The 26,901-nt window shown below is 35.9% G+C and overlaps 2 protein-coding genes and 1 long non-coding RNA gene across 3 annotated transcripts; 1 reads left to right on the top strand and 2 right to left on the bottom strand.

The window, feature by feature from the left end:
• Positions 1-1,719: 1,719 nt before the first annotated feature.
• LOC113337252 lies at positions 1,720-3,004 on the bottom strand. Its single transcript, XR_003354149.1, has 2 exons — positions 2,157-3,004; positions 1,720-2,032 (listed from the first exon to the last, which is right to left on the bottom strand). It is a non-coding gene; the product is annotated as an uncharacterized LOC113337252 (long non-coding RNA).
• Positions 3,005-14,003: 10,999 nt separating this feature from the next.
• LOC113337060 (B3 domain-containing protein Os01g0234100-like) lies at positions 14,004-15,234 on the bottom strand. The gene is made up of 4 exons (XM_026582751.1): positions 15,112-15,234; positions 14,938-15,018; positions 14,533-14,626; positions 14,004-14,431 (listed from the first exon to the last, which is right to left on the bottom strand). The coding sequence occupies exons 1-4, from the start codon at positions 15,232-15,234 to the stop codon at positions 14,004-14,006; spliced, it is 726 nt and encodes a 241-aa protein (XP_026438536.1).
• Positions 15,235-17,624: 2,390 nt separating this feature from the next.
• On the top strand, positions 17,625-18,494 carry LOC113337059 (putative disease resistance protein RGA4). Its single transcript, XM_026582750.1, has one exon. It carries the CDS (start codon positions 17,625-17,627, stop codon positions 18,492-18,494), a length of 870 nt encoding a protein of 289 aa, XP_026438535.1.
• The last annotated feature ends 8,407 nt before the right edge of the window (positions 18,495-26,901 follow it).

The raw sequence follows: 26,901 nt of genomic DNA, 5'->3' as shown, positions 1-26,901 counted from the left end.
AACAAATAACTTTTTCTCTCCTAAATGCTTTATCTCAGCTCACCAAAAAGATCCCTCCTTTTACAATGGTGGTTGGTCCCTTTTATAGGGGATTACATAATTGAGGACAACTAATAAAACCCCCATTTTCGGATCTGATGCGCGTCAATGATGCACGCTCACATTGATATTTTCCGCACGTGTTCTTTACTACCTCATAACTTTTCATACTTTTAGTGTGATTAGGTGATGTCATCAGACTCGTCATCCTGGATATGTAACATGCGTTCTTGTTCGCGTAATGCTAAACGTATTAATTCGCATAACTAATGAGTGTTCGGTATTTTGCACCCACAGATTGAGTTGAATTGTGCCTTTTCGAAGAAGATCTTAAACCTGATTCTGAGTGATGGTGTGCGAAGATTCTCCGCTTAAAAGAATACTGATTTTTGGTTTTTCAGGTATGAATTTGTTTGTGGTGGTGATTTCTATATGTATGAATTTTGATTTTGGATTGTGAGGTGTTTCTGATTGAATTTTGTAGTGCAATTTTATTTTAAAATCAGCTTATCTGCTTGATTTGAATGTGGGCTATGTAGTAGAATGCCTTTTTAACTAGTGAAAAACAACGATTAGTTTTTTAATCTAACAACTGAGGTATTAGTTCTAGAAAAATGAAAATTAACTCGTTTTAGAGGAGATTTGTATGTCTATGATATTTTAACATTTCAGACACTGAGTGTGAACTGTAGTAAAATTCACATTAGACATTTGATGCCGAAATGGCTAGAAACCATACATACCTTTGTTCATCGACTGAGCGCCTACCTGTGTGTGTAGGATTTGAGTGGCTTGTCTAATCTGAGGTCTTAACTGGAATGTCTGAAGAGCAGGCTTGTATTCTAATAGCATTTTATTGGTATCATGGGATTGCTTAATGCTCATCAATGTTTGAGTGCATTTCTTTGGTTCGTCGGGTACTGTTTTGTTCATCAAAGCCAAACATATTTTAATGACACATAATCATGTCAATTGCTTCTGCTGTTGCTAAATATCTTTTTTTTTTTTGACGATACTGACTTTGATGATCATAAAATTTGGTGCACGGGAAGTATTTAAAAGTCTTGAATTTATGGTAGTGCATATTATGTGGCTCCTGAAGTATTGCGGCGGCATTATGGAGCAGAAGCTGATATCTAGAGTGTTGGTGTGATACTGTACATTCTTCTTAGTGGAACATGCACTACAAGAAAAGTTGGATTAAGCGACCAGGCATTTTTGGTTGGAAAAGCCCATATTGAGTCGCTCTATCCCTTAAAGCGACTTAATTTGGCTCTCGCTCTGGAGTTGCAAAAGGTGGGATTTCAACAAGTCTAGAGCAGCTAGGCACTCGCTCTAAGCATGTTTCAACTACTACCAGCATTTAACTAATATGATTGCTTTAATTTTATTCCAACTATTCTGAGATGAGTTGCTCCAAATATGTTTCAACTATCATCAACGGCTAACCAATATAATTGCTTTAAATTTATTTCAACCATCCTACTGAGTAATATGTTAAGTTGACAATGGTTTAGGGCGACTCAATTGTCCAATGCTTTAAACTTATCAGAGATTAGTTGCTCTTTCTTCATCGACGGGAATGTTCTGATTGGATAAATGGTCAACGGACAAATTTTGACTCAGATGAATAAAAGTAAAATTAAAATTAATATAGGGACAAATATGAGCAAAATTTAATGCAACATTAATTTTAATTTATTATCACAAAATTCAATTTACAACATCATTTATTAGTCAATTTACAATCTCATATTTTTACAAAAATGAAATACAATCTCTGGGAAAGAAAATTAAAATCTAATGATACATGGCACCATTGAAACAACAACTTCAACCTGCACCCATCAAAGTTCTTGAATTTCACAGGACAGTCTTAAATAGATCTGCAATCTAATATCCTTCGATCTATTCTTTTAGCTCTGATTTGTAGATCATAAGAGTACTCATCCTAAATCTGGTTTCTTCCTCCCCAAAAATGTGAACTTTGGTCCTGCATATATACAAACCAGCAAATTCAAAGTGGAACTAACTATAATCAGGAATCAAACTAAAAGAAAAAAAAAAGGATAAAAACTAGATTAAGAAACAAATCAACAAAACCTGATACTTTTTACCTTCTTCAAAGTATGCGTAGGAGCAAACTTCACTTGATTTGTTTATTCCGAACCAAAGAAAAAAAAAATCAGACCCATTGAAAAAAAAATCAAAGAATCTTATTTATATATATAGATGAGTTAAGTAACTTATGGTCCAAACGACCAAAGACATATTATCAGTGTAGACAACAAAACTTTATAAAGAGAACAATAAGCTTGAAATCTTGATTAATAACAAATCTTTATGGAAAAGATGACGGATGCATCTAGATACAGATTAATACAGAGGAAGATGAATTAGAAATTCTAAACAAATAAAAATCAAATTAACAAACTCAATCATTTAATGGATAAACGAGACCAACTGAATAAGAAACCTATCAATAAAATCTGATAATTTGTGATAATTTATTCATTCAAAGATAGAAAAAAAAAAATCAGACCCATTTGAGAAAATCAAAAACTCCTAATGCAACCAATTTCATATAGATTTTAATTAATTTATGGTCCAAAACGGCAAAGAGATAACTGTTCTGTTTACACATCAAAGCATGAAGCCCTGATTAGTAACAAATCTTAAAGGAAAACATGGATATGAAGAGAGAGGCATAGAGATGCAGATCAATATAGAGGAATAAGAAACGAAACCTTAATACCTAAACACTGTTATTACTACAATCAATCATTGCAGACAAAGAAATATCTTAATAACAAAATCAAAAATTTTGAATCATTCGTTAGTAAATCCAACCCAATGAACAACAATTAACAAGCAAATTTTATCAATTAACCCAATGAGAACAAGATCTATTGAGAATCTAAGATGGAGGAAAGAAGAAGATGAGAAAAGTAGGAGAAGGAGGCGCAGCTGCTTCTACGAGAGAGAGGAATGAAAAGAGTTCTCCAAAGGAATTAGGTTTTCCGATAAACTTTATGTGGAAAGGCAAATTACAGGCCGTTGGATGGCATAGAGAAGAAACCAAATTGATGGATGAGATTTATCTCATCTTCCACGTTTCGAAACAACGGGACATTAGTCCACTACTAATTTTTATCAAAATCCGTATGAGCTTTCTTTGTAAGTTGATATCCGTAGGATTATAGACTTTAGTTCTCTATTGGTTGGAAAAATCTCATGCGGATCCTCATGGATTTGTGTTTCTTTTAAGTAGATTTGTGTTTCTTTCGTAAGGCATCACTTGTGGATGGTGAAGTTTCGTATTTCGGAATATTTTCATTTTTTGTAGGAATATAGAATTTTACATGAGGAACATGTTACCAAAATATTAGCTTCAAATTCATTTCCGGTTGAGCTCAGTAGAAAAAATGACGTGTTTCTTTAAAGTAGATTTGTGTTTCTTTCATAAGGCATTCATTTATGGATGGTGAAGTTTCGTATTTCGGAATATTTTAATTTTTGGTAGGAATGTAGAATTTTGCATGAGGAACATGTTAACAAAATATTAGCTTCAAATTCATTTCCGGTTGAGCTCAGTAGAAAAAATGACGTGTTTCTTTAAAGTAGATTTGTGTTTCTTTCATAAGGCATTCATTTATGGATGGTGAAGTTTCGTATTACGGAATATTTTCATTTTTGGTATAAATGTAGAGTTTTATATGAGGAACATGTCACCCAAAAATTAGCTTCAAATTCATTGCAGGTTGAGCTTAGTAGAAAAATGACGCTAAAATGTGAAGATTATATCGATATAACCATGTCAATGGATCCTACCCGATTTTTTAATTTGCAGTGATTCAATACATATCGTCAAGAAGTCTTGAAGTAATATCATGTTCTGGCATATTGTACACTGGTACGTTCTTACATAGTTTTCGACTTATAGTAGTCCACTCCCGGCTAGGTTTCGACCTTGGAGCCACTTTCTTTTTCGAAGTCGCCGGAAAAAGGTTTCATCCGTTATATATTAATGTTATCCAATCTCTCTCGGCCTCACTCAATTTCTCTTAGATTCCCATTGGTTTAATTATAAGGTTACCGATTAATTCAAATCAAATTTCCGTCCACTTCATTTAATTTTATTTTTTACCGGTTAATCGTACCAAATTTGGTTGCCGCATTCATTTTCAATCAGATATATCGGTTTTCTTCTAATTATTCATCATTTTAACCGTATGCGCCGATTGACTATAGTCAATTGCACATGTTATCAATCAATTTTATTCAATATCACTCGATTGCTCCTGGAGTCAATGGGTTTATATGGTTAACTATTAAATCATATCGAATTTTCATTTAGTACACTTAAAAAAAAAATTATCTGTCAGTTCTACTTTATGTCGGTCGACCTCACCCACTTTCTCTTGTATTACATCGGCTTCTCATGTTATTGATAATTTTAACCGAATGTCCATACTCTTTAGTCAATTTCACCTCTTATATATTAACCTTATCCAACATCGCTCGCTCCACACGATTTTCCTTGGATTCCATGGGTATAATTGTATTATTGCCTATTAATTTCAAACGAATTTCACCCGTTATTAATCAAATTTATTCAATAGTTACTCGATTTTTCTTGGATTCCATGCGTTTATATGGTTGGCTATTAAGTCAACTCAGATATCCATTTAGTTCACTTAATTTATCCGAGACCAAAAATTTCACCTTGGCCAAGCTGATTTCTATTTTTCACCGAGATGAGAACTGATGCGTTAATCGGCATAATTGACCAAGTTCCACATATTTTTTGACCGAAGGAATTATCGATATAATTTTAAATTTTCAAGGGTTCGGTAAAGCTCCGAGATCTATTTCATGTTGTAGGATAGATTTTTGGTTTCTTTTGTTTGTTTTTTTCTTCTCATTTGAAACCAGTTAAAACAGTAGTAGCCAGAAAATGACCGAGCGGACTGGGATCGGTTTCAAACGCAACTGATCCATCAATAGTTCAGTGGCAGTTTTGAAATCGAAAACCGAGGTGTATACGGTTTGGTCAATGGTTTTTCCTAAAATCCAGACCGACATGCCATTGTGCACCCCTAATAGTAAACTAAGATAACAACCATGATCAGTATGACACTAATCTAACTAATAAGAAACTAAAATGAGATCATTATTGGTTTCAAATGCCTACTTCCAAAACCGACTTCTCTTTTGAACATGTGGTGGCCGCTTAAACTTGGTTGCTCATAGAGAGGTTGTACCAACCGATTCATTTTTTAGTTGCTAGGAGTCGGTGCCTCAAAGTAAATAGCTACCTGAGCACTTTTCAAGATGCTATAGATGACTTGAAAGAGTGATGTAGCGAGCAAACACATTCAGTCGTGGCTAGATATTAGATGACACAGGTTTGTAGCCGCCAAACTTTATGGCAGTTGCAACTTTGGATGCTTAAACTCTTAAAGTGACTAAAATTATGGGCTCTTGCTGGGATTTTGGTCGCTTAAGCCATGTTTTCTTGTAGTGATGTCAGTGTCACGTCTTGGTTATCAATTATGTAATAGCGAACTGGAAATTAATACAGCGGTTTTCCAGTTTTACATACTAATGGATCATGGAAAAAAATAGTTCTCTTATTTGTGTTGGAAAAGGTGCTCAAGTTGGGGCATATATCTCATCTTATCTGGGAATGCTTTTGAACCAAGAGTACTTGATGGACTAATTCCACACTGGAAACAACAACAGGTCAGTGTACTCTTCTACATACCATGTGTTTGTACTATCTTGATTGTTAATGAAGTGGTGAATATAACCTTAGTCGAACTAAAATCCCCTAGATACGCCCTTTTTTGGCCCCAGACAGTGAGACTTTTTTTTGGGTCTTTTTATAGCTTCAATCCGGCTCCACGAATGATCTTGGTTACACTGCCTGATATAATAAAATATGGATGATATAAGTCATATGTGCAGCTTCTTTTTGAAGTACCCATATACACAAATAACAATGAGTAGCATTTCGGTTTTATTTCTTGCTACGGTTTTAACGGCTTACACTGACTTTACCTGTTCCTTTCTTTCTTCTGTTAGAGGAGTTGTTTGTAAGATTTTTTTTTTCCAACTGGCGAATGGCTTCAAAAATTGAGAAGCCCCATTTTCTTATCCTTGGCGGAGCTCTTGAGTAAAAAGGGGTGTTTAATCAATTACAGAAAGTGATTTTATATTATTAAATATCTTTTTCTTTCAGTTACTGTTTATTTTGTTTGGTCTTAATATATTCCAGATGGTGTGACAGTATATGTAAAAGATACAATTAAAATCAAACAAAACAATTCATTGATTAGTTATATGGGCATGTATCCAGTATCTGTAGATATTACGTCTAACACTTTTGGAGTTTGGGATTACGTGATACATGTTTAGATCCATATTTTATAGGTATAGACTGGGTTTTTCTTTGTTTCCTTGAATTTTTGTTCTTATTGTCTCGCTTTTTTTTTTATATATAGGAAACTGATTATTTGACGATGCCAGTAGCAAAGGTAGTTGCTCATCATCCCAATATCTTGTTGGTAGAAAAATCAGTTTCACGTTTTGCTCAAGAATACCTCTTTGAAAAAGACACATCTTTTGTTCTCAATATCAAGAGGCTTCTGTTAGAGCATATAGCACGCTGCACAGGGGCACAAATAGTTCCTTCGATTTATCACCTTTCATCTAAAAAGCCGGGTTATTGTGAAGCATTCCACGTGGAGAAGTTCCTTGAAGTACATCGGAGTGCTGGGCAGGGAGGAAAGAAATTGGTGAAGACACATTTGTTCTTTGAGCTTTGAAGGGTGCCCCAAGCCGTTGTCAGTAAGTTCTGTAACTCATTACAGTTCAGTTTTCTTAGTTCATCGGAATATTGTCCGAGTCTCGTAGACTTCAATGCAATCCGTACCTTGAGCATAACACATTAAAGTGCCTATACACATCCATTGGAATCTTTCATAGGGTATATATACCTTTGATCAGGATTAATGATAGAATTTATTTTGAAATATAGTAAACACAATATGGAGTCGAAATTTTTCTTTGGCGTGTGAATCAGTTTTCCCATTCAATCCCTCTAGGATGATGCTTTTTGAATTTCTTAGATATATTAGCTTTTTAAATTTTTTTAATTATGTCAGCTTTAATTCACTGAATATGATTCAAGCGGAAATTTTGTTTTCAGATCTTGCCAAAGGGTGCTAATGGCGATGAGCTGAAAAAGGTTAAACATTTTCTCCAGTATGGTGTCTTTGCAGCATATCACTTGGCATTGGAGACTTCTTTTCTTGCTGATGAAGGTGCCTCTCTTCCAGAACTTCCACTGAAGGTGCCTCTAATCCAGAACTTCCATTAAAGTCTCCGATAACTGTTGCCTTGCCCGATAAACCTTCCAGTATTGATAGGTCAATATCTACTAAACCTGGATTTGCGGTTAAGTCAACATCAGCAAGACCTAATCACCTCGAAGAGCCAGGATCTTCCAAAGAAGATTTTCCTCCATCCCCTTCGAACCATTGAAGCATCTTGGTTTCATTCTCAACACGGGGTGTGTGGAAAGGAACCGTTTGTGCACAAGCCCTTGGGGAGGTTTCTAAGAGACGATTTATTTGGTCAGGTAATCTTCTCAGTATCTGATTTTGGTCTTTTTCTTTTACTTCTTCTTGCGTCTCCAACTCCATGACCGGAGACTGAGTAAAGTGCTTGTGTTTTGTTAAGAGTTACCACTGCAGTTCATGTGAGATGCCTTCAAAAGCACATGTTCATTCTTATACTTGGCAGGCAGCCTCATCATATCCGTTAAGAAGTTTTGCGGAGTTTCTCTTACCATGTGAACAAGATGGGAAGAATATAAGCTACAGAACCAGAGATTTTTTCCCATTTTTCCTTTCCAGATCATTGCATGACATTCTATTCAAGTACACAAGTCTTTCCCTTCTCAACTCAGATCTCAATGCCTTTTTCTCTCATCAAAATTAGATTATGTACAGCTAATCCATTACCTTACTATATGAAAAAGATATTGAAAGGGCAACAGTTAGACAGCACAATGTAGAAAAGTTAAAACTGAGTATTTTTAGATGTTCTTTTTAAGAAAAACAACATATCGTGTATATCTGTGTTTCCTGACATTTATTGTTTATTCACGTGTATCTAGGAATCTGTTTGCCTGCCGGGGCTTCATTACTTCCTGCCACACGGGTTCTTCCGTATTTGTTTCAGCGGATATATATACCCTATCAAATATTCCAATGCATGTGTATATGCAATTTAATGTGTTATGTTCAAGATGTCACGAATCTTTCCATCAGTCAGGACTGATTCCTCTTGTCCTCTGCAGAGGATACTGATGTTTATATCTGCTCTTTTAACTTCTGCGGGCATCAACATACCTGTACGTGCATCCTCCTGTCACTTTATTCTAATGGTGTGGAATTTGTTTACAGTCACTTAGTGTCGTACAATTGTGTGTCGAACCATATTTGCAGCCACTTATTGGGTTAGGAATTTGCGCTAAAAAAGAATTTTGATTTCATAAAAACTGGTATAAGTTGATACATCTGCTATTATTAGTGCATAAAGTATTTGACATCCTTAAAGTCAAGAACACATGATCATATAATATCAAATTGTTTCATAAGAAACATAGTTACAAAATCTGACGAATAGCAACACAGTACAGAATAAGCAGCTGGCAGAGTTGAATAGCAAGAAACAGTACTAGTCAGTTACGTTACAATTTACAAGTATTGCCAGTGGTACGCATTTAGTAGAAATATGATTTTCCTGCTTTGCATTCGCTGGCAAACAAAGCCAACTGCTTTAATTGTTCCCGAGACAGTCTAGTCTCATCACAGAATATGATGAATCCCCTGGTGGAATCCATGGTTAGGATATGATTTAAATTTGGGGGAGGCATTTCAGGTTCAATGGATCTCTTGCCAAGCTTTGGGGTGATGATGACAGATACACCTGGTGTCTGGATTGTGTTCGCGAGAAAGTCTGCCGTATAATTGGCCTCTCTTGGGAGAGGTGAGAATACTACTTCATTCCAGGTCCACCCTGATCTGATCAACTGTGCTTCAGTGAGTTGCATGATCTTCTGGTAGGGAATCAGATATTTCTCGTCGTATGGTGCGTTCTCTATAAGTTTCTGCAAGTCATGGATGTGCTTTTGTGCTCGAAGATCATTCAGCAGATCAATTATGTAGGTGTTGTCACTAGAGATTTGGAGAGGGAACAATGAAGACCCAATTTCTTTAAGTGCCCACAGTAACAACATTTCATAGAATCTGATATTCTCACTCGGAGTATCAGTAACCATCCATTCCCCTGTATGCAGTGGTTCCATATCTGAGTTTCTGACTATAAACCCACATGCTGCTCGATTCTCGCCTGGTCTATTTTTTACTAGAGCTGCATCAATTGTCAAATGATTCCAACCCTTCTTTGCTGCCCTATGGGTGACTATGAACTTCTGATTGTATGCAGTAATCGGCCGTGGCATCCAGTAGCCAGGGAAGGTTAACAAAGGCCAATCACCGAATGTATAACGAGTGTGACCAAAGACTAGGCTAACTGCTGGTGTAGATCCAGTTAGAACAAGAATGGGCTTACCATTGACGGACAAGTACAATTCACTTTTTATCCGGTTCAATTAAACTACTTTTTATAAGATTTCTCCAATTCCACAGAAGACGCAGAGAAAAGCAACTTTCTTGTATAGGATAAGAAAGTGGATGATGAAGATTTGTGTAACCCTAAAAAGTTTCTTGCCGAATAGATTAAAGATGATGAAGATGAATATGACGATGGCAGTTTTCTTTCTGAAGCAAGTAAAGAAGAAGAAAACGAAGAAAAAACGGCTTGTCGTTGGTCTTGAAGGCTGACTCAATTTTCCCCGACATCTCAGCAAAGGAGATGGGATACACCTTAGTTTGTATTACACCAAACATGTGTAAATGGTAGAATAGCTGAAAACCGGCTATAAATACCTGTCTGATACTGGATGTTCGGTACAAAAAGTTAATTTAATAAGCAGCTGGTGTGATTGTCAAATTCATCTTCGATATACCAACTCTCCAATTAGGTGTCACCCAAGTATTATGTTTTATTGTTGTTGTCGTATATGAACATGCAGTATCAACACCCGGGAATCATACTCACTAGATGACCGGTTTCACGCAATACACCACTGTTGATCTTTTGTTCCTCTAGAGTTATCGGAAGAAATTTATTTGGGCTTGCCGAACTTCACAAAGGATATCCAAATCCACCTGTCGAGCAAGAAATCATCTCACAATTGTGGTAGGAAATCCTTCTCTGTACCAAACCCCTACCTACATGATTTATAAAGAGGATACCAGTTCTAGTAAGTGCTGATACCGTTTTATATAGGACAAAAAAATCCCACCGATCCTGACCGTTGGATCGACGAAATGATATTAGCACTTATTAGGACTGGTATCCCCTTTATAAATCGTGCCAACCTAACCCTTATAAATGAACATACAAAGAAAATGACGAGACTCATCAAGAAAGCTGTTGCATCTTCGATTATAACCCCAGAAGATGCTAAAAGAATTCTTTGATATCCTTGAGTATAAAACCGTATCTACTTTTAATTGCCATTTTAGTCTACTATGTTTAAATTAATTTACTAAAAATATATTGGGTGTAATATCCGGAAGATGTAAAAGACTTCTTTGATATAACCCCAGAATATATTAAAAATATAACCCCAGAATTAATTTACTAAAAATATATTGGCTGTTGCATCTTCCATAATAACCCCAGAAGATGCTAAAAGAATTCTTTGATATCCTTGAGTATAAAACCGTATCTACTTTTAATTGCCATTTTAGTCTACTATGTTTAAATTAATTTATTAAAAATATATTGGGTGTAATATCCGGAAGATGTAAAAGAATTCTTTGATATCTTTGAGTATAAAATCGATGGTATCTACTTTTAATTGGCATTTTAGTCTACCATATTCAAATTATTTTTACTAAAATAGTTGGGTGAATTACGCAAAGGATATTAAAAGAGTATTTTTGATATCTTTGTTATTAAAACAGCATATCTACATTTAATTGTCTTCTAAACGTATAAAAATGGTTTACAAAATCATAACAAATCTTTTGAATTAAATCACCTGACACACTATAAAATACCATGAAGAGAATAGTACTAGCATTACAATTATTTTCCAAAACTTCTTATTCCAATCAATCACAATGCCAAAATCATTTTCAAGTTTAGTCTCTGCTGCTGCTATCTTCCTCTTCATTTTTCTTACTTTATCACTATTTTGTGCACATTCAGTCGAAGGAGAAACATCAGTCACAATCCAAAATGATATAGGTCCGAACATAGCATTCACATTCCGTTGCTGGTCAAGTGAAAATGATTTAGGTCCGCATAGACTATTTTTATCACAAAATTTCCTATGGAGATTCAATATTAATTATTCGAAATCAACTAAATTTGTATGCGATTCAAGTTGGTATGATCCTCAAAATGGTCAGTCACATACACAACACTTTACAGCTTACTACGCAAGGAGAGACTGGGTCGATCATTGTAAATATCAATGTTTGTGGAGCATTCGTCGAGATGGTGGCTACTACGGAGATGGTTTAGAGCATCCATTTCAAAAGATGTTTTCTTATTAATATTTTAATTATTATTTTGTATTTTTGCGTTTTGTTAATTTATTTGGTTCTTATGTGAATCAAATATTTGCCGAATAATTAATCAAAAACATCTTATCTTATTAACAATGATGTTTAGTATACTGTCGTGTTCAGCGAGATGTTTTGGATTAAACTCCCAAAATGCTAGACTCATGACGAAATGAAAAATTCACATCTTTGGATTATTAAGAAAGGATGTTCTTAAGAACGAGGGTCTATCACATGAATGGGTCTGGCGGAGGTCCATGTCCATGCAGCTTATTTATCAGGTTCACTTAAGCAGCATATTTCGAGGAACAACTAGCATCAGATAGAATCATAAAAACTTTTGGCTATAGTTATCATAACACGGGTAAGTATCAATTTTATTAGAAAAAAAGAAGGGAGTGTTTGATTCCAAGATCAAAAGTCAGTCAGGATTGATCTGGAGGCAGATCCTGCGTTCCATATCATCCGGATCTTGTTTATATATATAAGGAAATCTCAATGCGCTTGTATAATTAATGAGGTACAAATCAATGCATTGATCCGCAATGGAACCTATTCACAGGTGAAATACGAGAAAGGTATGAAGGTAGTTGGTTCTAAATGGGTGTATCGAATTAAGCAGCATCCTGATGGTAGCATTGACAAGAATAAAGCTCGCTTGGTAGCAAAGGGCTATAACCAGCAAGAGGATCTGGACTATGGAGAGACCTTCAGTCCAGTTATTGAGCCATGCACAATTCGTCTGGTTTTGTCAATTGCTGTTATGAATCACTGGCATATAAAGCAACTTGATGTGGAGAATGCTTTTCTTCATAGCCAACTAGAAGATGTCTACATGCGTCAGCCGGCAGGTTATGTGGATCTGGACTATCCAAACCTTGTGTGTAAGCTGCATAAGTCACTTTATGGACTAAAACAGGCGCAACGGGCCTGGTTTTCAAAGCTCAATAATTATTTGCAGACGCTAGGGTTTAAGGGCTCCATCGCAGATAGTTCTCTGTTTATTTTACATACTCAGTCTTCCGTTACTTATGTTCGGATTTATGTGGACGACATTATTGTCACAGGATCAGATCCTTCTCAAATACGAAAACTCATATCAGATCTGGGTGTTGTTTTTGCTTTAAAGGACATGGGAAATTTGAGCTACTTCTTGGGTGTTGAAGTTCTGAGACATGACAAAGAGCTTGTGTTGACTCAACGGAAGTATGTTACTGATCTTCTGAAGAGAACGAAACTAGATGGAGTAAAGCCTGTGTGCACACTACTAGATCCTAATGTAAAGATACAAAAGCTTGGTACTCGAAAATTTGAAGGCCCTACATTATACCGCAGCGTTGTTGGTGCTCTTCAATATCTCCATCTAACAAGGCCGGATATCTACGTTGCTGTAAATAAGGTTTGTTAGTACATTCATGATACATATGTTGAACACTGGGAGTTAATCAAAAGGATTTTGCGATATCTCAAAAATACAGTTGATTTTGGATTGCATCTGAGGTGTTCTAATGATTTTTCACTCCAAGCATATTCAGATGCTGATTGGGATGGCAGTTTGGATGACAGGCGTTCAACCAGTGGTTACTGCATTTACTTTGGTGGAAACTTGATATCTTGGAGTGCACGCAAGCAAAAGACAGTTTCAAAATCAAGTATTGAGGTTGAGTATCGCGGAGTTGCAATTGCGACTTCTGAGCTGATTTGGATTCAATCTCTGCTAAAGGAACTAGGGGTGGTTCATTCTACTCTTATGATTTGGTATGATAATCTGGGGAAACTTGTCTGACTGCGAATCCAGTGTTTCATGCTAGGACAAAGCATATCGAAATTGACTATCACTTTGTCAGAGAAAGGGTTGCGGACAAGACACTACAAGTAAAATTTATTAGCTCAAGGGATCAGCTGGCGGATATATTTACAAAAGGTTTGGCTACACCTAGGTTCCAAAGTATTAGAAACAAGTTTCACGCTCATCAGCTGAAGTACAACTTGAGGGGAGGTGTTAAGACTACCAACTCATCTGCTGAAGAATCTCAACTGAAATATATATCATTGCCGTGGATAAAGCTAAGGATCAAGTATTTTGCAATATTCTTTAGAATACTCTTACGTTTCTTCTGTTGGCGTTATTATAGCATCTGATGCTTTTGAATAGGTTGGATAAGTTGTAACAACCACTGTATTCTCTTATATAAATATCAACTCAATTCCACACTTTCAAGTGCGGAAGTACTCACCAAAAACCATTATCTAACTATTAGTCCCACATTGTCGTGCAATCCAAGTATTCACCAAAAACCGTTCCACCTCACCGTTGAAAGTGTCGTGAAGTTTGCAAGACCTGATGCCATGAACAATTTCCACAGTCTCGATAATCATACCCGCAACTAATTGACCATTGTGGCCGGGACAAATATTTGCATGAAGGAATGAGTTATGGGTGCAGCATAGATTGTAATATTTCTCCAATACATCTTCCGGCAATTTAGAATCTCCAACCAAATCCTTAACGATTTTCGTGAAACTCTCAAAATCTCCAACCACTGAATTTACCACATCACCATTGTCATCAGGTTGCTGCTGATTTCCATTTTCATCCCGAATAACAGCTAAAGGAGCACGCCTTTGGCGTTTTGCTGCAGGTTTTTCCTCCGTCTTCAGATTCTTACCAGCATCGCCTAGTATAAACATGGCAAAACAATGCGCGTTAAGTAAACTACATTACCAATACAATTTCATTTTCAACAGCAATATTTTTCATTTTACTTAAAATTCTTACCTACACGTTGGCGCTTTGCAACAGGTTTTCTCTCCCGCTTCAAATTCTTACTGGCATCGCCTAATTTAAACATCGCACAACAAGGCATAAGTAACTAAACTCTAAAGCACAACAATTTAATGCACTACACAAACTGAAAAATCCAATGCAATAGAGTCTGACAAAAAAAAAAACTTGAGTTCTTCTCTGCGCTCGCGCTTTCAGTTGCAGAAGGGTTAGATCATCATCAATATCTGCTCTGCCGTTAGTGTCTGCAACACCATTTCCTTAACAATGACAACCTTGAATTCCATAAGGTCAACCAGTTGAAAAAGCACTGCATCTCCCACTCTTAATTTGTGATCCATAGCAAACTTTTTCCATCCACCGGAAAGTCCTTTTGGAGGAATGTAAGTTACTTCATACTTTTTGTTTTTTTTGATCCACCAATGTCATCACAATTTTATGTTTTGACATAAAAGCTCTGCAAAACTCAGTTGGAGCCCCCTGTTAACAAACAAAAACATAAAACAATCAACACGAAAAGAACATTTAGATTTAGATATGAGAAGATGACAGATTAGATTAGATTAGAGTTACCAGCCAAAAACCTCCACCAACTTGTGATTTAAGCATGACTATGATCAGACTTGGTATGCTAGGATCTATAGTGTATTGGATCTTTTCAGATTGCCCTTTCGCTGATATTGTAGCTTCAACCATCTCGATCAGACGTCTCTCTCTGGTTTAATTTTCTGGATCTACAAGTCGATTTGAAATGTGTAGCTAGGGTTTTTTGGGGTTTGAAATATATAACACTGGATTGTAAAAAACTAACCGTTTAAGAGTTGTATTATCCAGCAAAAAAATTTCCTTATTTTGTTTGCACGAAATCACGATATCCTAGAATTTCTGGCCATCCACCATTGATCGTGGGATTTTCCCACTATCTTCGTGGAAAATATCTCATAGGGTCACACACAATTTTTTTTTTTCTTTTTTTGATTTTGACACGGACTCAATTCTTGTTGGAATCAAAACTGTATGTATAATATCCTCTTCAGGAAATTTTGATGCTTGGAATGCAAATTTTTCATAACATATAAGCTCAGTTTTTATACAAGGACGTATGAAGAAACAAAAAAATCAATGTAAAACACAGGCTGGTAACAGGACAATTGTGTCAGACTATACATTGAATAACCACCCCTGCACAAACTAAATTCCAGATATACAACTTCTTGAATTCTTCCGAGTAGGTAGTAAGTGCAATTGACCGACTTGGTGGAGTAAGAAAGAGATAATGGTGTTATGAATGGCCAGTCAGTCAGTCCTTGACGTCAGTGACACCTTCTGCAGATATCTGAAACCGTGCTTCAGCTTCAGCTAAACATGGAGAGCTGATTACTTTACAAATACGCTCCTCTGCCCTTCCCTTACGCAATGCCAGTCTGACAAATAATATTTATTACCGTCTGTATAATATTATCAACCGAGAAAAAGGTAGTTAAAGGATACAGAGATTCATCATAACGAACAAACCTTGTCCTAGAAGCATGATCCATGATGTTTCCACCAATAGGTTTAATTTTTGGCCCAGCAAACATAGCAACCGTCAACTTGCGCAACAACTTGGTTGATAATAACTACAACAACTCCAAACCACTACCACAACACAACAACAATTGGCCTTCCGTACATATTGACAAAGGTCCGCGAGTTACAATCCCAAAGGCGTCATTATCCATCCACAAAAAACCCATCAAAACAAAAGTAACACAAAAACCCAAAAAACAAAAGTAACACAAACACTCCAAAGAATTTGATGAAACCAATTTTGATATTCGGGTTTTTGTATCAATTTCTTAAAAATTTGGGGGTTTTGTATCAGTTTTGTTTAAGATGGAGTTTTAATGGATCCCAACATTTGAGTGGGGTTTCTGTACCACAAGTTTGGTCACCTTGAGTTTTTATGACTAGTTCTATATTGACAATTGGCCATTTGTTATTTTGGGCAATTGGATTTCTGTGAATATTGAGAATTGGCCATATGTTATTTAGGGCAATTGGCGTTCTGTGAATATTGGTAATTGGCCATATATTATCTATGGCAATTGGAATTCTGTGGTTTTTGGCAATCGACCGTCTTTGAATTTTTGGCAATTGGCCTTGTTTTATTTTCGGCAACTGGCCGAATCTTATTTTTGGTAATTGGAAATATTATGAAATATTATGAGTATTATGGTATGGGACATGCTCATAAAATTCTAACTTTGAAACTAATGAGAATTTTATCATGTGCAGGATTATTAGTGAACAAAAGTTTTACTTAAATGGCGTATCAAAGAGTCAGAGCTTTCCAAATGGGTCCTAACCCGACCCGCTGGAACCAAAAATTCGCTGGTCCGTTACAAACACCCTCCATAGTATCAAAAGAATCACCTTTAATGTCCCACATTCTTGTATCACCTAGCAAGTATTTTGGGCTTCGTCTTGATAAGAGAAAGAAAAAAGTCACGAAAAGGGTATTACTATTATAACTTCCATAACTCTTATTATAGAATAGATTTACAAAGAATTAAACCCTAACGATTGATACATCAATCAACAAACTATGACCAGCAGAATGCTGTTCACAAACCTCAAATAATTCTCTATGAAAAAAACGTTCTAAACCTTAAAATTCTCTAGTTATGAGAACTCTTCTCTAAATTCTGTTTTGTATATATGTTTCCCTAAAACTTGTACGCCTATTTATATAGGTTACAAACTTGTCTTCCAAGTATATGGATTATACTAGGAAACCTAGAGTTTAACTAAATCAGGAAACCTTGAGTTTAACCAAAATAGAAAACCTCTAGCTATACCAAAATCATGAAACAGCTAGACAATTCTAGAATAATCTAGAATCTTCTTAAAACATCTACAACTTCTAACAAAAAAAAAAAGAACAAAAAAAGAATCAATCTCAATCTTTTAATCTGTTTAACATCAATTTATAATGGCGTTCGATGGTATTCTTATTAATGGTGCATTTGAAATGTTAAAAAAATCTGGTTACTCTGCTTGGAAATGAGATTAGTCTTGCTTGGGGTGTCAAGGATGAGCTGAAAATGCTTAAACAAACATTGGAGCTTATTGAGGCTAAAACATCCGATGCAGAGAGGAAGCAGATGAACGATCCTGGGGTTTCACTTCGGTTGAAAAGTCTCAAGGAAGTTTCCTACGATGCTGATGATGTTCTGGACGAAATTTCTTACGAATCTATGCGTCGATCTCATAAGAATAATAAGGTAAACGACTTCTTCTCATCCTTCAATCAAGTTATCTTTGGATTTAAAATGGCTCATAGAATCAAAGGCATCAATGAACAGTTTAATCAAATAGCAATCAGTATGGAAAGATTTCAGTTTCAAACTACTAGTAGTACTAGCAGTGGTGAATACGAGCATCATAATATGCGGCTAACTACTTTATTCTTTGGAGATAATTCAAAATTTGTAGGAAGAGATGCAGATAAATCAAAAGTAGTAAATCTTTTAACAAACATGAGCATGTCTTCATCATCATGTTTACCATCAACTTCTTCTTCTGTAAATTCTAATATACATGAAAATGTCTCCGTCATATCCATAGTGGGTATGGGGGGACTTGGAAAGACCTGCTTATCGCAATTCATTTACAATGTTAAATCAGTAGAAAAATACTTCGACAAAAAAATGTGGGTGTGCATCTCAGATGACTTCGATGTGTTTAAAATCTTAAGAAACATTATGGAGTCGGCAACTGGTTCTAGATGCCAAGATTTTTCAAACTTTGATGTCTTTGTAAAAAAAGTTATCGAAGAATTAAAAGGAACAAAATATTTGCTAGTTCTAGATGACTTATGGAATGAAGATCCCATAGAATGGAATAAATTTAAGAGCGTCCTAGACTGCTGCGGTTCTGTTGGCAGCAAAATTATAATCACAACACGCAGTTAAAAAGTTGCATCGGTGGTGCAAGGTTTAATTCTTCCTTACAATCTAAATGTATTATCTGAAGAGGAGTGGTTGTCTATCATCAAGAACAAAGCTTTTTCTCCGGGCGGGGCATCTGAGACTACAAATATTAAAATTAAAAGAGAGCAAATAGCGGAAAAGTGTGGAGGTTTGCCTCTTGCTGCAAACTTCTTTGGTTGTCTTTTTGGAAAACCACCTGGTTTTATGTGAATAAATTTTTTATTATAAAACGGTTTTTCAAAATAATTAAAATACCTTCCATAATTATCTCTTAGTTTTATTGGGTAAGTTTTTATCTTACATATATATATGGAATTGCATTAAGGCTTTTATATGTAGAAAAAACTATCTCTTGTATCCACCGGCTTTAAGTACTTCTTCTTCGTTTTCTTTGTTTGATACGAGGATTCTAAATGCTAACGAATCGTGAGTTTTTCCGCTGTCAAGTTCTAAATGGCCAAGTTTGAATGTGCTATTCAAATTTATTAAAATTGTTGTATCTTGGAGGAAGATGTACCCGTAGGGCTATTTTCAGAGTGTAGCCGGACATTCTTGTCTTAAGGACAGTATGTTGAACATGCGCCTGAATCTACTATTACAAGTTTTTTCTCTATGTTGTTTAACAGGGATGTTCAATACATCAACAATTGCAGGAGACGACACAAAAAACTGATAAGTGCCTCTTATATTAATTAGTTGTTTGATATGTTTTTCAATTTTGATTGTATTTCCCAACAATCTTAAGACAAGAATTTCTGCATAATAACAATTAAAATTGCGCAATTGGGTTTAATAATTAGGTCCAGTAAAGTGGAGCGTTGGTCTTGATTTCTCGTGAACCTAAATTTTCTTTTGAACCCTAAGAAGAAAAGCTGCACCACGTAATTATATACATTGGTGTTTGTCCCCAGAATCCATAACTAATTTGTTTGTGCGCACTTTGTAGATTAAATAATTGTATGAGGGCAACATAAAATCTAGCTAGATATGAAGCTTTATTATGGACGTGAAAGAGCCTATATGTGTTGTAAAATTGACTAATGAATTACTGTCTAGCTTACTGAATCGAAAAGATTAATTCGTAAAAAATATCAATGTCTCCAAGCATGTGATGTATAGTTTGTTTCAGAGATTGCTTATCTCTCAATTTCTTCTTTAAGAACCTATATATCAAACGTGTTAGCAGGTGATAAGATCGAACCAAAAATTTATTGCAAGTAGTTGTTCGCTACCTTGCCAGTGAGAAATTGTTCTCATACCAATTTGAAACCATAAATTTATTGTTATATCTTTTGATTGGTATGTCACAAAGTTCTGATCGTTTTCATTATGATATTTGTCAGGCGGGTCAATCTGATAATGTTCGTGCATCTATCAGTTGTCGTGTGTTTGGTTCTTAGGTCAACAAAAAGCTACCACATCTTTTGGTACCTTGTTTGGACTTGATATTTGGGAGAAAAAGGTGACAGCAGCAAGCATCATCTGGTCTAGTACCTACACGAGAAAAAGGTGATATATACGCCTGCTAAAGAGCTGAAAAGTGAATACCAGAGCCAATCGGCGTCTGCGCAAGGAAAGAGATCCTTGTGTTTATTCCACTTGTATGTCTCTAATGAAGTACAAAATTGCGGTCGTTCAACTGCCATAATCAGTATGTAAGAGTTCTGATTGGATTTAGCAAAATTTTATGATTGTTTTATTTTGGAGTGACATAGAAGACAATCAGAGGTTCAAATGGTGCCTAGTGTTCCTCATAGTGGAAATGCGATACGGGTTGAGGACGATAAATTCTTTGAGATTGGATGCTCTTGTAGGGTACTATTCCGTTCCAGATGCTTTTCAGAAGCGCACTCTCCTTGCTCGTGCTTGATATGGGAGCTTTGGGCTAAGAGATGTCGGGATGAATCAGATAGATAACTGGACTACAGTAAACACAAAGTCTGGCCTGAAGTGCTATAAAAAGAAGAAGAAGACACTTGGAGAAGATATAGATAATTGGTTCCCCATTTTCCTCCTATTTCCCACTCTTAACGCAATATCGGTAAACTGTTTTAAGATTGTAGGTTCTGTTACAATGATAAGATTAACCAGGGTTTTGGCTTTCTAGCCAGAGTTATTATGTTTGATTGGATATTTCTGGTGTATATAGTCTATCATTCAAAATCTAGAATCTTGACTTCTTCTGAACGTGATCAGTCATCTCAATCTGATGACAGTGGAGCTGATGAGCAGCAAAAGCAGTTTGAAATTAACATCAGCCCCAAGCACATGGAATCTTACGTCATGGCGTGGCATCATCCTTGGTGGAGTAGATGATCCCTCCTCACTGCGAATTTGGACATGCTGTGGGACAAGCTTATCCTTACCCAGATCCGTACTATAGAAGTATTTTTTCATATGGTGCTCAACCCATGTTGAAGAGCCTGTATGTGTTGATGCTAAGGAATATCATGCTATCCTTAGACGCCAGACACACTCATGCGGGTATGGATAAGATCCAGAAGGTTCTATCCGTTTTAGTAGAAAATTTGGCACCACACGAGCATGATGAGGAGTCCAAAATACCGTTCATGATGGCCAGTGATGGTGTTAACCGGCGTAAAGTTGTTCACCAGGTTTGTTAAGATGGGAGAGAATATTTTTTATCAATTCAAGATATATGAAGGCCGAACATTATCGATATCAATTTTGCTGCTTGATTTAAGTTTAATTGATAAGTCATTTTCAAGTTAAATCCTTGAAGAGTTGTGCAGACGACGGATGTGCTAAATTGTATACTGCTGAGTACACTAGTCTCCGTAAACTATCGAAATTGTACCATATTCTTGATTAACTAATTTTTATCACTAACCTTGGTTGTAAGTATAAGTTAATCAGGTGAATGTCTAGGTACAAATATGAGGCGATAGATGTGGAACTGGAACACTAGATTTTGCGAATCGAAGTGCTTTCTCTACCAACAAAAGCATCTGTGACGGTACTAGTGAGTATTGTGCAGCAATCATCTCCTTCAATAATTATGAAAAGGTACAGTGGAACTCGTTTCAGGTACCAACCCACATCTTGAGATATATATTTGATTAGGTAAATCTCTTCTTGAAGTAGAAATTGATACTTAGGGTTAGTTAACATTCCTAATATAAGTCTTGTATGTGATTTTCGTTGAAAACTATATTGGTAGTATACCTTTATAATGAGAATGTAGAATAAGAACATTCTAAAAAATGCTGGGAATTTCAACCAAAAGAGAAGAGGATAGGTTTATCATGTTAGTTTACTATCCTAGTTGCCATTTTAAACTTACTGGAAGTACTAAAATATGGGGGGACCTTTGGCCATAGTCATACTTGGACGGATTCAAGGCATTTTGGCCAGTTGAGTTGCTTATGCATCTGTAGGCTAGTGCACCTTTTTTTTTCCAAAAAGGAACACTTGAATTAGGTAATGATACATAAGTAGATGTTGAGAAAGTATCCTTAATGGTTAATCAGATGTGGGACAAACTACAAGGTTTGGAAATTATGAAATGTACATGATATAACCATATTATACATATATGTATAAACCTAGATACTTATCGTACCGCATGTCTCTATTATGATATTTTGTGATGTGATGAAATCTTGTGATGTGACAAACATATAACTGTTTTATATCCACTAATAAATCGATGTTGTTTAAGATTTGACAGAAAACTATCATGCGGTTGAAGTTGTCTAAAGGATCAGTAGGTAACCAAAAGAAATATTGAGGATATAGTTTCTGTCTAACGCGTTTAGTATGTGTTGTAAAACAGATTTGAATGTCCGCGTTTAACCTGGGAAATCACAGGGATGGTCTTACTAAAGAATCATAGATTGGAATGCATAAGGTACATATTTAATTTCAAATATGTGATATATATTGCACTAACCTTAATCTTGAGAAAGATGTAAAGAATGTACTACTGAATAGTACATGTACTTTTTATATGCTTTACAACCACCTATGAAATATGTGATATTTATGACTTGACTGAAAGACCAATTGGTTTATTTGATCTAAAGGATCGAAGGGAACCAAAAGATATTCTGAAGGAAATATTCTTTGTCAAACTCGATGCATTTAATGTGTGTTGTAAATGTGAAGTATATCCGGTGTATACAAATACCCTTGTATCTCAAGAGAATTACTGGGATGATCTGATTAGAGATTTGCGATACTTGAGGTACATCTTAAATTGTGTATGTAATACATATTGTACAGACCTTAAGAGATGTTGTTGTTTCAGGCTATGGATAAATCTTAGCCTATGTGTGTATCCTCTTAGGGAGTGTCTGTCTAAGAAAGTCCTTAAGACAGACAAGATCAACTTGTATTTTGAAGAAATCAAAGTTCGTGTGCTTTAATTCAAGCATAAGAGGAAGACGAATGATTACTAAGATGTTTCTTATAAGGTATTCCTCCGTGACCGAAGCCCGGCCATCATTGCAGAAATTCAATTGACTATGTGAGTCTAAAGTAAATGAGCAATGACGAAGTCTAGACATACTCGGAGAAGGCTCATTCGGTATGACAACTATCCTCTTTAATAAAGTAATTTTAGTTGATTGGTGAAGTCAAAAAGAGGTCTCAGTAGACATGTAAAGTCAAAAGAGAACCTCATAGACTTAGGGAAGTCAACAGAAAAATTAGTGGCCTTTGACGAAAGGATATTCTAAAAAGATAGTTCGTAATTATACATCGAGAGGGAATGGGACTTAAGCTCATAAAATAATAACTTGCCATGAAGGATACTCAACCTTGTTGACTGGAAATCCCAAGATCAAGGTTCCGAATGAGACAACTAATTTGTGGTGGGTAAAGGTAAACACTATCAGAGAATTAATTCTCTGTCCCTTCCCTATGGTGTAGATGTGATAGTGTGACTGCATGTGAAGGATGACTTTTAATAAGTCTTAATGAGTTTTATAGTTTCAATTTTAGATTGAAGTGGGGTGTAGCAGTGAACACTGTTGATGGAACTCACCTATCTGAATGAGGAAGTGGGTCGCTTCCCATGAGAATATGAGCTGATTCTCTAGAGCATTATGAGAAGCAAGACGTCCAGGGACAAAATGGACACAACGGCGGAGCTTGGCAGCAACCTTGGAGATATCATGTGTGGTTGTTATCGCGAGTTACACCAAATTTTAGACAGTTCAAGACCTTATAGACACTGGCTAACAAGTAATTACGGTAATCTCTCACTAAGCAAAGGTTCAAGACCTAATGAATACCTATGCCTATTCGTGATATTTCCTTTTTTTCGTGTTTTATCGTATTTTTATTCATGTGGGGCATTGTTGGAAAACCACCGGGTTTTATGTGAATAAATTTTTTATTATAAAACGATTTTTCAAAATAATTAAAATACCTTCCATAATTATCTCTTAGTTTTATTGGGTAAGTTTTTATCTTACATATATATATGGAATTGCATTAGGGTTTTTATATGTAGAAAAAACTATCTCTTGTATCCACCGGCTTTAAGTACTTCTTCTTCGTTTTCTTTGTTTGATACGAGGATTCTAAGTGCTAACGAATCGTGAGTTTTTCCGCTGCCAAGTTCTAAAAGGACAAGTTTGAATGTTCTATTCAAATTTGTTAAGATTGTTGTATCTTGGAGGCAAATGTACCCGTAGGTTTATAACATCATCTTTTCAGAGTGTAGCCGGGCATTCTTGTCTTAAGGACAGTATGTTGAACATGCGCCTCAATCTACAATTACAAGTTTCTTCTCTATGTTGTTTAACAGGGATGTTCAATACATCAACAATTGCAGGAGACGACACAAAAAACAGATAAGTGCCTCTTATATTAATTAGTTGTTTGATATGTTTTTCAATTTTGATTGTTATTTCCCAACAGTCATATGCACTCACAGAGCAATGAGAGGAAGTGGTTTTCAATCAGAGACAACCATTTGAAACAATGTTTCTCGTACTGTGGTTTGTTTCCAAAACATTGGGGCTTTGATAGAGAAACATTGATTCGATTATGGATAGCAGCAGGATTCGTCCATCTATCTAATGGAGGAAATCAAAACTTACTTGAAGATATTGGTAATGATTACTTCCTTAATTTTTTGTCTATGTCTTTCTTTCAAAATGTAGAAAGGGATAAAAAACTCGGTGACATTAGATGGTTCAATATGCATGATCTTGTACATGACCTTGCCTTGAGCGTCGTTGGCAGTCATGAAGTCACGATTATGAAGACTAGTAAAATGAGAAAAATGATGTGTCTCAAATTCGTCGGCTACGGTTAATCATGGAAGGGAAACCACAAGAAGAAGAATTTGATGTATTAAAAAATGCAACAAGATTGCGGACAATTCTTTGTGAAGATAAAGTTTTTGTTTTCCCGAGTCCACGGAGTAACAAGCATCTTCGTGTAATTAATTATCTGCAAGATTCTAGGCCTGAAAGTCTGAGAACTATATCTTCCACTTTGAAGTTTAAACATATGAGGTACCTTGATCTCAGTTATTCTAATCTCGAAGATGTTCATGCCGTGTTAAAGTATTTGTGCAAATACAAGAAGGTGAAGAACACAAAAGCTAAACTTTATTGTTTCTCTGTTTGTTTTTCTTGCGGAACGATTACAAGAGATCTCCTATATAAAGGAGTGTAATGCAAAAGATAAACAATAATCAAAGCAAGATATCTTAAGCTAGGTAACAAAATATGCACAATATATCCTAACATAGGTAAAGATAATATACAAAATACAATGACAAATATATGGGAAATATATTTGGCTAATACCCCCTCAAGTTGGAGCATAAAGAGTGGAAATGCCTAACTTGAGAAGAAGAGACTGGAATTGTTTACGACCCAATGCTTTAGTGAGAATATCAGATAACTGAGAAGTATTATGAACATAAGATGGATCTATAGTACCACGAAGAATTTCATCACGCACGAAGTGGCAATTAATCTCTATATGTTTGGTTCGTTCGTGAAAAACAGAGTTATTAGCAATGTGTAAAGCAGCCTGACTATCACAATGAAGAGGAAGCGATTCAGGATGCTTTATACCAAGGCTCCGAAGCAAACCTTTTAACCATATAATTTCACAAGTAGTTGAAGCCATGGAACGATATTCGGCTTCAGCAGATGAGCGAGATACCGTCGTTTCTTTGTTTGTTTTCCAAGAAATAGGAGATCCCCCGAGAAAAACAAAATGTGCGGTAAGGGACCGACGACTAAGGGGAAAACTAGCCCAGTGAGCATCACAATAAGCTTTAAGAACAAAAGTAGAATCAGATCGAAGTAGAATACCTTGGTCCAGGGCTACTCTTTAAGTAGCGAACAACACGCAAAGCAGCATCCCATTGCGAGTGAGTTGGATGTTGCATAAACTGAGGCAAAACATGAACGGAGTAACAAATCTCAGGTTGTGTGATAGTAAGATAAATTAATCTTCCCACTAAGCTCCTATAATGAGCGGGTTCACTCATGAGCATGTCCGAAGCAAGAGACAGTTTGTGATTTTCTTCCATCGGAATGCTAGCAGGTTTAGAACCAAGAAGACCTGTCTCAGTCAGAATGTCAAGAGCATACTTACGTTGACATAGAAAAATACCTTTTGAACTCCTAACTACCTTAATACCAAGAAAATATTTCAATTTTCCCAAGTTCTTCATATGAAAACACTTACAAATATAAGTCTGAAACTTACGAATAGCAATGCTATTGTTTCCAACAATAACAAGATCATCCACATACACAAGAATGTGCAGAATAACATTGTTCTTCCGATAGACAAATAAGGAATGATCAGAATCACTTGTAGAAAAACCATATGCACGCAAAGAGGTTGCTAACTTCGCATACCAACATCGTGGAGCATGACGTAAACCATACAGGGATTTACGCAGTTTACACACTTTGCCAGATAAACCATTACTAAACCCGGGAGGAAGTCGCATATATACTTCCTCATCCAACTCACAGTGAAGGAAAGCATTATGAACATCCATTTGTACCAATTCCCAATTATTAATAGCAGCGACAGCCAAAAAAGTACGTACGATGACCATTTTGATAGTAGGAGCAAAGGTCTCAGTGAAATCAATCCCTTCCTTTTGATGATTACCAAATACTACTAATCAGGCTTTATAACGCTCAACTGAGCCATCAGATCTATGTTTAATACGAAAAACCCACATACAACCAATAACATCCTTTCCCGGGGGTAGAATTTCAACTGTTCATGTTTGATTAGCAATTAAGGCCTCAATCTCTTCTTTCATTGCCTGACGCCATCTTTGGCTGATTCATTGCTTCCTTAAACGAAGTTGGTTCCTTATCACTCGAAATAGCTGCAAGAAAGTGACGATGGGCAATGGAGAAAGCATTACAAT

Source organism: Papaver somniferum, unplaced genomic scaffold, assembly GCF_003573695.1.
Source record: "Papaver somniferum cultivar HN1 unplaced genomic scaffold, ASM357369v1 unplaced-scaffold_158, whole genome shotgun sequence".
In the NCBI taxonomy this organism is placed as follows: Eukaryota; Viridiplantae; Streptophyta; class Magnoliopsida; order Ranunculales; family Papaveraceae; genus Papaver; species Papaver somniferum.
Note: the sequence above shows the minus strand (reverse complement) of the source record. Positions and strands in the feature narration are given on the sequence as shown.